This window comes from Sorex fumeus, unplaced genomic scaffold, assembly GCF_029834395.1.
Source record: "Sorex fumeus unplaced genomic scaffold, SorFum_2.1 ptg000003l, whole genome shotgun sequence".
In the NCBI taxonomy this organism is placed as follows: Eukaryota; Metazoa; Chordata; class Mammalia; order Eulipotyphla; family Soricidae; genus Sorex; species Sorex fumeus.
The window spans coordinates 41,656,376-41,669,327 of NW_026606060.1; the positions used below are offsets into that span (position 1 = coordinate 41,656,376).

General features: G+C 38.1%; 1 protein-coding gene across 1 annotated transcript in view; it reads right to left on the reverse strand.

Annotated features, from left to right (window-relative positions):
- Positions 1-12,952, reverse strand: part of CEP83 (centrosomal protein 83) — a 165,170-nt gene that overhangs the window by 51,423 nt on the left and 100,795 nt on the right. The window contains exons 6-7 of the mRNA XM_056116235.1: positions 9,608-9,859; positions 5,291-5,422 (exon numbers count right to left, since the gene is read on the reverse strand). Of these exons, the coding sequence (XP_055972210.1) occupies positions 5,291-5,422; positions 9,608-9,859 (384 nt within the window). The remainder of the gene's footprint in view (positions 1-5,290; positions 5,423-9,607; positions 9,860-12,952) is intronic.

Below are 12,952 nucleotides of genomic sequence, written 5' to 3' on the forward strand. Positions count from 1 at the left end.
CATGGTTGAAAGGTAGTTATTAATGCTCCATTTACATGCAAAATAATGCAAGTGTGCCCTTAAAAAGACAGGCGACTCTTAGACTCTTAGCAATGTATGCTAATAAATAAGCAGAAAAATAAATAATAGGATGCTAAATCGCTTTTCTTCCTCAGTCGAAATAGGAGAAATCATCAATGCAGTAACTCTTAAAAAGAAAGAAAAAAAAAAAACGAAGCCAGGAAGTTCAGGTAAAATGAGCTAGTTGGTGATCCCTAAAGAAAGTCTGAAGCTACCAACAGAAACTAGCTTATGCAAAGTCCATTGCTCCACACATGGTGCAGCTTATTCCCACAGTCTCGTCTGACTACACAAGCACAGAACAATGTTTTGAATAAAAATATTGAGTATTTGTAATTTTTTTCACAAGACTGAAAATAATTTATACCAAAATTGAAAGAAAAGAGCATGAGAATACTCCATGTTATACCAATTTACTTTGTTTTGTATCATTTTCTCTTTTATGCTCTATCACCATGGACATCAATGACATGATAAATATATAGTCAACTTAGTTATTAAAAAAGCCATCAAATTACAAATATATTTTCTAGTAGCATTTACACATTATTAAGAGGCTAGAAATTTTCTGTGGATAGATAGAATAGTGTTTATCAAGCTTTTTCCTTACCGTGCCCTTTCTAACCTTGTTTTCTTCCTGTGGCCCAGTCCTACTGGTTGACCCCTAGTCTTGCACCATCCCCACCTCCCACCCCCCCACCCCAGGCCCATCCCATTTATGTGATTTTTTTTCCACTTGTGGCTCTCTTGGAATATCCTAGGAGCCCACAGGACCCTGGTTGAGAAACACTGAATTAGAATATTGTCTCATTGGATATCAGTGTTTTTAACCTGCTTAAACTTTTTTTTTTTTTTTTTTTGCGGGAGTGGATGGGAGTGGAAGAGGTTTGGCTTTTTGTGCCACTGCAGGAGGAGCTCAGGGCTTATTCCTGGCTTTGAGTTCAGAGATCACTCTTGGCAGACTTGGAGAACCAGGATCATGTTTGTCCAAGGCATGCACACTACCTGCAGCACCTCTCTGGTGCCATCTTGCCCTAACCTTTAAACACAGTAATGAATATAGTGAAGAACAGAACTAGTCAATGGGATCAAAACTCTATTTTCTATCACAATATTTTTCATTTAAAAATATTAGTATAAAATTGCAATTGTCATTTTCTTCAGTGATTGCTATTTATTGTAACCCACATTACTTTAATCAAAAAGTATGTAAGAGATAAGTACTATTCTCATTTAAAAGTTAGATAAATTAGAAGTCACAAACTGTAAGATGATTAAGTGAAGAGTCAAGATAAATTCATCTGTTTTTCAGTATGGACGATTCTCAAAAAATTAGAAATTGAGCTCCCATTTGACCCAGCAATACCACTACTGGGAATATATCCCAGAGAGGCAAAAATGTATAGTCGAAGTGACATCTGCACTTGTTTGTTCATTGCAGCACTCTTTACAATAGCCAGAAACTGGAAGAAACCTGAATGCCCAAGAACAGATGACTGGTTAAAGAAACTTTGGTACATCTACACAATGGAGTACTATGTAGCTCTTAGAAAAGATGAAGTCATGAAATTTACATACAAGTGGTACAATATGGAAAGTATCATGCTAAGCGAAATGAGTCAGAAAGAGAGGGATAGACATAGAAAGATTGCATTCATCTGGGGGATATAAAGTAACAAAGTATGAGATTAATACCCAAGAATAGCTGAGATCAGCACCAGGAGGATTACTCCATAACTTAGAGGCCAGCCGGGTATCCTAGAGGAAAGGGCAGTTCAGATAGAGAAGGGAGCACCAAATAAAGGATGTTTGGAGGTTCCTCCCAGGAGGGGAGATGCATGTCGAAAGTAGACTATGGACTGAACATGTTTGCCACCCAATGCCTCTTTTGCAGACCACAACACCCAAAAGGAGAGAGAGAACACAGGGGATTGCCCTGCCACAGAGACAGGGGGGATGGGGGGATGGGGGGATGGGGGTGGGAGGGATATTATCCATGGTGGTGGAAGATGGGCACTGGTGGAGGGATGGGTATCTGATCATTGTATGATTGAAACCAAAGCACAAAAAATTGTAAATCTACAACTTTAAAAAAAATAAAATAAAATAAAGGGAAAAAAAAAAGATAAATTCATCTGTTTTTAAAAACTGAAGAACTTTTCTATTGTTCTTTATTATCTTTTCTAAATTTTCTAAATATAGCTAATCTTCAATCCATAAACTATATTAAAATAGTATACTTTAAAATATTTTAACAATTAACTCTTGTCTAATTTTTACTTAATCTTTCTAGTATGAGCCATATCTAATTAAAGACACTTTTTTTAAGCTATAAAATTTTAGTAAAAGTTCAAACAAAAAGTTAACTGTCACTACATGTATAATCTGCAAAGGAGAATGTGTTTGTCATGGAAAAAACTGAGTACACTATCTTCCAAAGGGACTGTATTAATACCCTTAATATTATGACTTTAGCCTTTCAGGCACAGGAATACAGTTTGGTCATCATATTTAAGGAAAATCCTCAAACTTAGATGCCCATTAATAAAGTTTGCAAAGAATAATCTATAAAATCAGAATACAAGTTCATTAATTTGAAAAACTATAGTAGGAACTAGAGTACTTAAATCTAAAGGACCAGTGCATCTAACCGCAGACAATTAGATAAAAATTCAAAGAAAATCGGGGATCATGGAATCAGAACAAATTCAATGAAAGAAATTGATTATACATGGTCACAGATTAAAACAGAGCGTGTATTCCTTTCCAAAGCAGAAATGACCTTTTAAATAAGACCAGTCCTTTTTTTGAGTCTTTTCAGGTAATTCCTTGTTCTGGGAATTTATTTATTTTTTTATTTTGCTTTTTGGGTCATACCCAGCAATGCACAGGGGTTACTCCTGGCTCTGCACTCAGGAATTACCCCTGGTGCTCAGGGGACCATATGGGATGCTGGGAATTGAACCCGGGTTGGCCGCGTGCAAGGCAAACGCCCTACCTACTGTGCTATTGCTCCAGCCCATTCTGGGAATTTATAGTAAAGGTAAAAGGCCCTCCCGTTGATCGTCGATTTGCTCGAGCGGGCCCAGTAACGTCTCCATTGGAGACTTTGTTGTTACTGTGTTTGGCATATCGAATACTCTCGGTAGCTTGCCGGGCTCTCCGAGAGGGGCGGAGGAATCGAACTCGGGTTGGCCATGTTGGCTGCTTGTAAGGCGAATGCCCTACCGCTGTGCTATCGCTCGTACAGCGGGAATTTATGATGCGTGCATTATTTCTTTAGATAAGTTCATATATCTTAACAAGGTTACAATAACTTCCACTAGGTCTGAGAATGATTTTTTTGCTTTCTTTTGTTTTGTTTTTGTTCGGGGGCCATACCCAGCAATGCTCAGGGATTACTCCTTGCTCTGCACTCAGGAATTACTTCTGATGTTGCTCGGGGAATCATATGAGGTGCTGGGAAAAGGACTGGGGTTGATCACAAGCAGGACACGTGCTCTACCTGCTGTATATCACTCTGGCCCTGATTTAAGGTAGTCTTATACATTCTGATTTACTAGAAAGCACACTGAATTCATTGATCCAGAAACCAGTTTATTTCCAAGTTCTTAAAAATGCCTCAAGTATAATATTATATATTATAATATTATTCATATTTTATTAGTTAATATTTAGGTTATTATAAAAAATAATACAGTAGTTAACCTAAATATTAACTAGATACTTTATACCTTATGTATAGTATCTCTGTAATCATCACTGCAATTTTTTAATGGCAGGTATTAATCTTGTTTTATTTAGGAAGACAGAAAGTTTTAAGAGGGAAAGTAAACTGCCCAAAGACACATTGCTAGTAGATGGAAGAAACAATATAAATCCAGTTTGCCTGAGTCCAGGGTTGATATCGCTATTCACTACAGTATTCCATAAATACTTATATTACTGATATTTTGATATTGCTTACTAGATTCCTTAAATATACTGTATGTTAGGGAGTGGGGTGTGGAAACTATAAGTTCCTAAGACAAACTAAAAAGATGTTCAATTATTATACTCCTTTAAAACAACAAAAGCTTAACATGCTATTACTTACTTAATAAACATTTATTAGATATCTACTGTGTACTGGGACTGTTCCAGTAGCTGAAGACCCTACATAGTAATGAAAGGAATACTTTCGCTTCCTTGGAAGTTACACTTGGTCCAGAGAAAGAGAATAGCACTGTAGCACTGTCCTCCCGTTGTTCAGTGATTTGCTAGAGCGGGCACCAGTAACTTGTCCATTGTGAGACTTGTTGTTACAGTTTTTGGCATATCGAATATGCTATGAGTAGCTTGCCTGGCTCTGCCATGCAGGCAGAATATTCTCGGTAGCTTGCCTGGCTGTGTGCAAGACAAATGCCCTACCTGCTGTGCTATTACTCCAGCCTAGGGAGAGAGAATAGTAAGAAAAAAGAGAAGCAAAGTAAACTGGCTGGGGATACAGTTCAATGGTAGAGCATTTGCCATGCATATATGATGCCCTGGGTTCAATTCTGGGCACAAACCCAAACACTCTCTCACTTTCTCTCTCTCTATCTATGTATGTATATGTGTGTATTTAAAATGTATATACAATATATATAAATACATAACATAGAATATATTTATTTTATATATATAACCTATATATCATATTATCACATGATATATAGATATATATATATCTCACATGGTGTTAAGGAGTTATTAAGAAAATTATAAAACTACTAAGAAAATTAAGGCAGAGAAAAGGGAACTAGTATTTTACAAAGGCAAAGATCACTCTGATAAGGTGAGAAAAAGGTGTAAAAACATAATGTGAATGCAAACCATGTCATGCAGGAAAAGGTCCTGATGTAGAAAACAGGCCAGTAAGGCTGAAGCAAGAAGAGAAGGAAAAATGATCCATGATTAATATGGCTGTAGAAAGATTGCAGAAACCAGATCACAAGGAAGTTCTGAATTAAGCAGAAAGTGAAGAACCAATTAGAATGTTATTGAGAAAATCCAGCCTAGAGCAATTAGAGCTTGGACTAGTGGTCACAATAGAAGTGGTAAAAATTGATTAGATTCTGCAAGTATCTGGACGGTAAAATGACAGGCTATAAAAGATTCAATACAGAGAAGCTAAACTATTTAAATGCAAAATACTTTGTCATTCTATGATATTAAGCAATTTTTAAAAAAGAAACATAAGTAAACTTACTTTACTAGTTAATGTATTTATTTCTCGTTCAGCTTTATGCACTTTAGTGATTAAAATAGTATTTTGTTCATTGCTTGATTGTAGCTCTTTTTCCAAGTGTTCAGTCTGTAGTTTAGCAGACTGCTTCTCAGCCTTTTATTAAAACAGAATATTTTAAAATTTCCACATAAATTTCACATTAAAATAACAACAATTTAAAATATGTTTATATAATTATACTACCTAATCATTCAACTTCAACAATATTAACAGGTACCAAAGTAGCAAGGGTTTTATCAAACTAATTATTAAAATAAGAGGTATTTGGTCAGGAAATACTATAAAAAGGTATCTGGACAAACATACCAACAGTCACCAAAAAGAAATATCTATACCTCTCTTACTAAAGACAGTACTAATAGCTCACTTGATACTTACTCTTATTGCTGATACAATTTGAACAAGCATTTTGGAGGGGTTTATGGTCCATAGCAGATATGAAAAAAGCAGTATTAGAAGTTTGGATTCATTTATGGTAAAAAAAAGACAACTAAAAACCTAAAATAAATGCAGAGATATATATACATATATATATATATATATATATATATATATATATATGTCCACTGTCCTCCCGTTGTTCATCTATTTGCTCAAGTGGGCACCAGTAACATCTCACAACAAATTGCGAGACTTGTTGTTACTGTGTTTGGCATACCAAATACGTCACGGGTAGCTTGCCAGGCTCTGCCTTGCGGGCAAGATACTCTAGGTAGCTTGCCAGGCTCTCCGAGAGGGGCGGGCGGAGGAATCAAACTCGGGTCGGCCATGTTGGCTGCGTGCAAGGCAAATGCCCTACCTGCTGTGCTATGGCTCCAGCCTATATATATATATATATATTTATATATATATACATACACATATATATATATACATATATATATCCAAAATCTTAAATTGATCTGGAGTTTTTAGAAGTATCAGCAAAGAATGCAATAGCTCTTGACCTCATAGACTGGGAAGGGAGGGTATTAGGGCATATCCAGAAGTACTCAAAGGGTACTCCTGGCTTTGTGGTTGGAGGTCCCTCCTAATGGTACTCAGGGGACCATGTCCCTAGTTAATATTCTTAATGAAGTCTTCAAGTTGTCAAGAAAATTCAAGTTGGTATTATTCATAGTATCTTTATATTGGAAGAGAAAACTAAACACTTTAAATGTCACGTGTATTCAAATTAATTAAGACACCTACATTTAAAGGATAAGCTTCAGTTTTGTAAATCACCTTTCCTATCCGGCAAGCTACCGAGAGTATCTCGCCTGCACGGCAGAGCCTGGCAAGCTCCCCGTGACGTATTCGATATGCCAAACACAGTAACAACAAAGTCTCCAATGGAGATGTTACTGGGCCCACTCGAGCAAATCGATGATCAATGGGAGGGCCTTTACTTATATATCTTAAATATGATAATGACCTAATTCAAAAAAACATTTTCCTGAAATAAAAAATGAGGCTCTCTGGGTCCAATAACAGCCCAAGTAGTCAACAAAGAAAGTGATCATTGTTAGGTGTTTATTTTCAACTTATCTGACAAATGATAAAATCAAATATAGGGTCTTTGGAAAATGTCATAAAGGAACCACTCATCTTTTTCATCATTCAACTGATCCAGAAAAAAAAAATCACTTTAAATGACTATGATGAAGTTTTACATTGGAACCATTTACTATATTTAGCAGCAAGCATCCCATTTATTAGGTCACTATAAATACATTGACAATAGAAAGATAGCAATATAATCTCATTCTCAACTGCAGAATGTCTAAGGTTCTGATAATATTAGTTCAGGAATCCAGCAAATACTGTCAAAAGCTTTATCAGGAAATTAAGTGACCTCTACTCTTCAAAAACTATCCATTTCCTGACTAGAGAAAAATAACTTATTTTCAATTTGAATACTGGATATTAATTACAAACTAGATGCCTACTAATCCCCTCTTACCCAAATAATTTCACAACTATTCTGGGGAAAAAACACCTTGGACTATACAAAATAAATAAAAACAGTCAAACAACTGTATACTTGCTATAATGACAGACAATAAGAACTAAGAATAGTAAGCATATCTAAATAAAATGGTGGAAAGGTCAAAAATATGTTTTTGTAGCCACAAAAAATTAGTTTGAGCTAAAGGTATCTAAAAATCAACAATCAAAGGGAAAGATTTTTTCCCCTGAATACATCTGTTTAAAAGCAGAATCACCAAAAAGGAGTCAAGTGTCATAAATCTCCCTGGGAGTGTTAGAGCCAAGGCAACCGATTCCTATCATGGAAGAAAAGAAGACGATGGCACCAGGATTAAAAAAATAAAAAATCACCTGCACAACATTTTCACAAAAATATCCTATCTCAGATTATTAACATACCTAATCTATAACATATACAATATTTTCACAAAAATACCATCGCTCTGAGCTATTTCCTATTGGGACATTTATCTTTCCCAAAAGTCATTTGTTTTCCTAGAAATGACAGTTCTCCTTCCCACAGTAAGATGATGTATGAGACCCAAATTCAGGGGTCACTCCTGCAGAGCTCAGGGGACCATACTGGATGCAGAAATCAAACCTGGGTTGACAAGGCAGGTCTCTGTACTATTTGCTCTGACTCCTTTAACTGCCTCTTTAGGTCATATTTTCCTATGAACCCTTATCTATCTATCTATCTATCTATCATCTATCTATGTGTATGTATATACATAGATATACACATAAGTGTATATCTATGTGTGTGTGTGTGTGTGTGTGTATATATATATATATATATATATATATATATATATATATAGGGGGGGGAACCTTCCTTTTGCTTATCTATCATTACCAGTTCAATAACTGCTAGTCCCTTCATCTAAGAGGATAAAGGAAGAGATCTTCCTTCCCAGCAATAAAAACCTCAAGCTGTAAAGGTTCTGGGATACAGACGCACCTTACATGTGTAAGGCACTAGGTTCTATCCCCAGCAAAGCCAGAAAAAAAAGGGGGGCGGGGGAAAGAAAAGTTTTAGGGTTGAGGAAGTGGCTTAGCAAGCAGAACACCTGTCTTATATGTGTGAGGTCCTGAGTTTGATCCCCATTACAACAAAAATAAAAATAGTTACTGCTCAAGTATTTTACTAAAAGAACAGACTAGGAGTGCCAGCTTGGTTCTACTATTTTTTTTTTTAAATTTTTATTAGTGAAACACCATGAGGTACTGGTGTTTGTGGACTTACAAGTTTTTGTGCTTGGGTTTCAGTTATACAATGATGAAATACCCATCCCTCCACCAGTGTCCATTTTCCACCACCAATGATCCCAGTATCCCTCCCACCCCCCCATCCCTCCCATCCCATCCCGTCTCTGTGGCAGGACATTCCCTTTTGTTCTGTCTCTCCTTTTGGGTGCTGAGGTTTGCAAAAGAGGCATTGAGTGGCAATCATGTTCGGTCTATAGTCTACTTTCAGCATGTATCTCCCATCCGGGGGAGAATCCTCCCAACACCCTTTACTTGGTGTTCCCTTCGCTATCTGAGCTGCCTTTTCCCCTAGCATGTGCGGCTGACCTTCAAGCCATGTATTGAACCTCCTGGTATTTATCTTGACTATTCTGGGATGTTAGTCTCCTATTTTGTTACTTAATATTCCCCAGATGAATGCAATCTTTCTATGTCTGTCCCTCTCTTTCTGACTCATTTCAATTAACATTATACTTTCCATGTAATACCACTTGTATGTAAATTTCATGACTTCATCTTTTCTTGGTTCTACTATTTTTTATCTTTCTCTAATAAACTGAGAAAATTCAGTACAGCTGAATACATTAGATGACTTGGATTTTATTATTTTGGCAAAAAGTTATCATAAGATATACAATTATGGTATTTTTGTTTAAAAAAAAAACCTTACAATTTTAAGATCTTGAATCCTAAGGTAAAGAAAACTATTTAGGAAAAAAATTTTAATGGCTTGTGGCAACTTTAGTCTTTGAAAATTCAAATATTTTTTAATCTTGGACGTTCTACTTGTGGCATTGTAAGAGTTACATCACTTGAGATTGGTAACTTGATTCACAAAGAATAAACATTCTCTTCGTAAATGTGGTAGTATAGTTATTGCTTATAAGATCAATGCTTTCTTCTTTACAAAAAAGAAGAAATACTCTTGGGATTACACAAATGCCTCAGCATTAGAATGTTGAGTGTACATTTATGCCCTGAAAACCAAAGACTTGTCAACCGCACTTTGAAAAAAAAAAAAAAGAGTATACATAGTCTACTGGGAAGCAATTAAAAACTTACCTCCAGGGATCTGATTGTAGCTTGCATCTCTGCCAACTGCCGCACCTGAATTCTTTGAACACTTTCTACCTGAGCCCCAGAATTCTCTTTTTCAGCCCTTAATTCGGCTACTTCTTCCTCTAAACTTTTTAATTTCTGACACAAATGGAGTTTGTCTTGAACAAGTTGCTGTATTCGTTTGCTTTCTCTTGAGGGATCAATACTTAATAGCTGGTTATGCAGTTCTTCTTTATCTTTCTCCACTCTTGCAATCTAATAATAATTTGAAAGAGGGTACACAATCTTAAATTACTGAATTTCAGTCATACAATGATTTTTTTAAGTCAAGAAATTTAAAAATGTATAATTTGAAAAAGAAAGCTCAAGCGGTAAAATAAAGCACAAAGGGAAAAAAAAAGCTCTAAGGTTTCACATTTTTCTTATACTCAGCATGACTCAGACATATAGACAACAACCTTGACCTAGTTTCCATCTAATTCTTAATGGTCTCTAGGAAAGGATTAATCTGTTAGACTAAAATTCAAAATCATACTACTATAAAAATAATTATTAAAAATGCTGAGTCTTAAAAAACATTAGAACAGTACAGGTGTTTATTAAAAAGATACTACACAAGAGTTTATCACACAACATATTACCAATTAATATGTTGATGTTGGTACTTAGTTTTTACTCAGGTGACAGGAATTCTTAGACTAAGCTACATTTAAAATTCCAAATAAGATCAAGTAATTAATTCTTACCGAACTGTTTCTTGCCTTTTAATTTCTCTACATTTTATTCACTTGTGCAACAAATATTTATGTATTTACTATGTACCCAGCACTATTCCTGGAATTATGGACACATTAGTGAACCTAACAGTCAAGCAAATAATCATAAAGTTTAATCACACAAGATCACAAGCATCCTGTTGTTTGTCGATTTCCTCGAGCAGGCACCAGTAACGTCTCCTTCGTCCTAGCCCTGAGATTTTAAAAGAGCCACTTCAATGCTCCTTCAGGATTAGGAGAATGAGAACTATCACTGTTACTGGCATTTGGCATATTGAGTACGACACGGGAAGTTCGCCAGACTCTGCTGTGCGGGTAGGACACCCCTGGTAGCCTGCCAGGTTCTCCAAAGGAAAAAATAAGATAATAAGTTTCATATATGGATAAAAATCAATAATTGCAACAGACCTATTGCATCTGTATGTGCGAACAAGTACAGAAGAGGAAAATTAAGAAAATAATCCCATTTTTTTTAATGTAGGAGTCACGGTCACGGTTCTCCCGTTGTTCATCGATTTGCTCAAGCAGGCCCAGTAACGTCTCCATCATGAGATTTGTTGTTACTGTGTTTGGCATATCGAATACGTCACGGGTAGCTTGCCAGGCTCTGCCGTGCGGGCGAGATACTCTCGGTAGCTTGCTGGGCTCTCTGAGAGAGGCGGAGGAATCTAACTCGGGACGGCCATGTTGGCCGCTTGTAAGGCAAACGCCCTACAGCTGTGCTACTGCTCCAGCCCAATGTAAGAGTACTGCTATTTATTCAGCCACTGATTAGCTGATTGAATTGGGCATGAACTCCACCTTACTTTTTTTTTTTCATTTTTTATCATTTTATTTATTGAATCGCCATGAGAGCAGTTACAAAGCTTTCGGGTCTAAGTCTCGGTCATACAATGAAACACCCGTACCTTCACCAGTGCCCATTCTCCACCACCAAAAACCCCAGTACACCCCCATTCCACACCCTCCCCCTACCTGTGTGGCAGATGATTTCCACATTACTCTCTTTACTTTGAGCACATTCAATATTTTGACACCAGACTCACCATTATTATTTGAGATTTTACCCCAACACTCAGATCTGCTGAAAAGGCAACAGTACACAATTTGTGTTCTGTTGCTGGTTATGAATAACATATGATGTCGCATGGCTGCAGCAGTGCTATGTGATTTTGAAATTCTGAAATTTTAACACTTAAATCTGGAGGGTTGACTTTAGGTTGACCTTGCGACCACTCACTACTTTCGGACTAGCCACAGCGGTAGGGCGTTCGCCTTACAAGCGGCCAACATGGCCGACCCGAGTTCGATTCCTCCGCCCCTCTCGGAGAGCCTGGCAAGCTACTGAGAGTATTCGATATGCCAAACACAGTAACAACAAAGTCTCCAATGGAGACGTTACTGGGCCCGCTCGAGCAAATCGACGATCAATGGGAGGGCCTTTACCTTTACCCTTTTAAATCTGGAGGGATTTCTGCCAAAAGCCACCGGGTTTCGAGATTTGCTCCTGAGTCTCTGGGATCATGGCCATTGGGCAGCTTGATCAGGAGCCAGAGAGGCCGTTTGTGGGTGATGACTTGGGGTCTCGTTGGGGTAGGGAGGACAGGCTCGGCTCCACCCCCATCCCGTGAGGCCCAACAAGTTTCATCACTGCGGGCCCAAGCCTGACTGTCCAATGGCCTCTGGAGGATGATGGCCACCGAGCCGCCAGGGGGAAGCAGGCAGAGGGACAGCACCCCTTCCCCCCTGGGGTGGCCCGGTGACAGTAACCTAGTGTGTGGTCCGGACATATTTCTGCCAAAAATCGCTGGGTTTTGAGATTTGTTTCTGAGTCTCTGGGATCATGGCTGTTAAGCAGCTTGATCAGGAGCCAGAGAGGCTGTTCGTGGGTGATGACTTGGGGTCTCGTTGGGGTGGGGAGGACAGGACCGGCTCCACCCCCATCCCATGAGGCCCTGCGTGTCTCATCACTGGGGGCCCAAACCTGACTGTCCAGTGGCCTCTAAAGGATGGCGACCACTGGGCCGCCAGGAGGAACAGGCCAAGGCACAAAACCTATTCCCACCTGGGTTGGCCCAGCACCGGTGACCTACTGCAGGGACCAGACGCATTTCTGCCAAAAGCCGTTGGGTTTCAAGATTTGTTTCTGAGTCTCTGGGATCATGGCCTTTAAGCAGTTCAATCAGGAACCAGAGAGGCCATGCCTCCAAGTATATAGCTGAGCCTTAGGTGGTTTGTGGGTGTATTTCCCACATACCTAACTTTTGGCCATTTACTTTCTTCGTAAACTTTTCCCCAAGTTTTTGGGGTCTGGCCAAAGGCGCAGCAGCAATTTTGGGGTATCTGGAAGTCTGAAGGCGCCATCAGGCTGCTGATGCACTCGCCTCACAGGTACAGATAAACCTGCTGGCGGCACCATAGCCCCGGAAATAATCCCATTTACAACTGCACCAAAAATATAAAATATCTGGGAGAAAACCTGACAAATGAAGTAAAAAACTTTATATTCTAAAGCCACAACATTAAAAAACTGAAATGGACAGAAATAAGAAGATATCTTGCCTGAATTGAA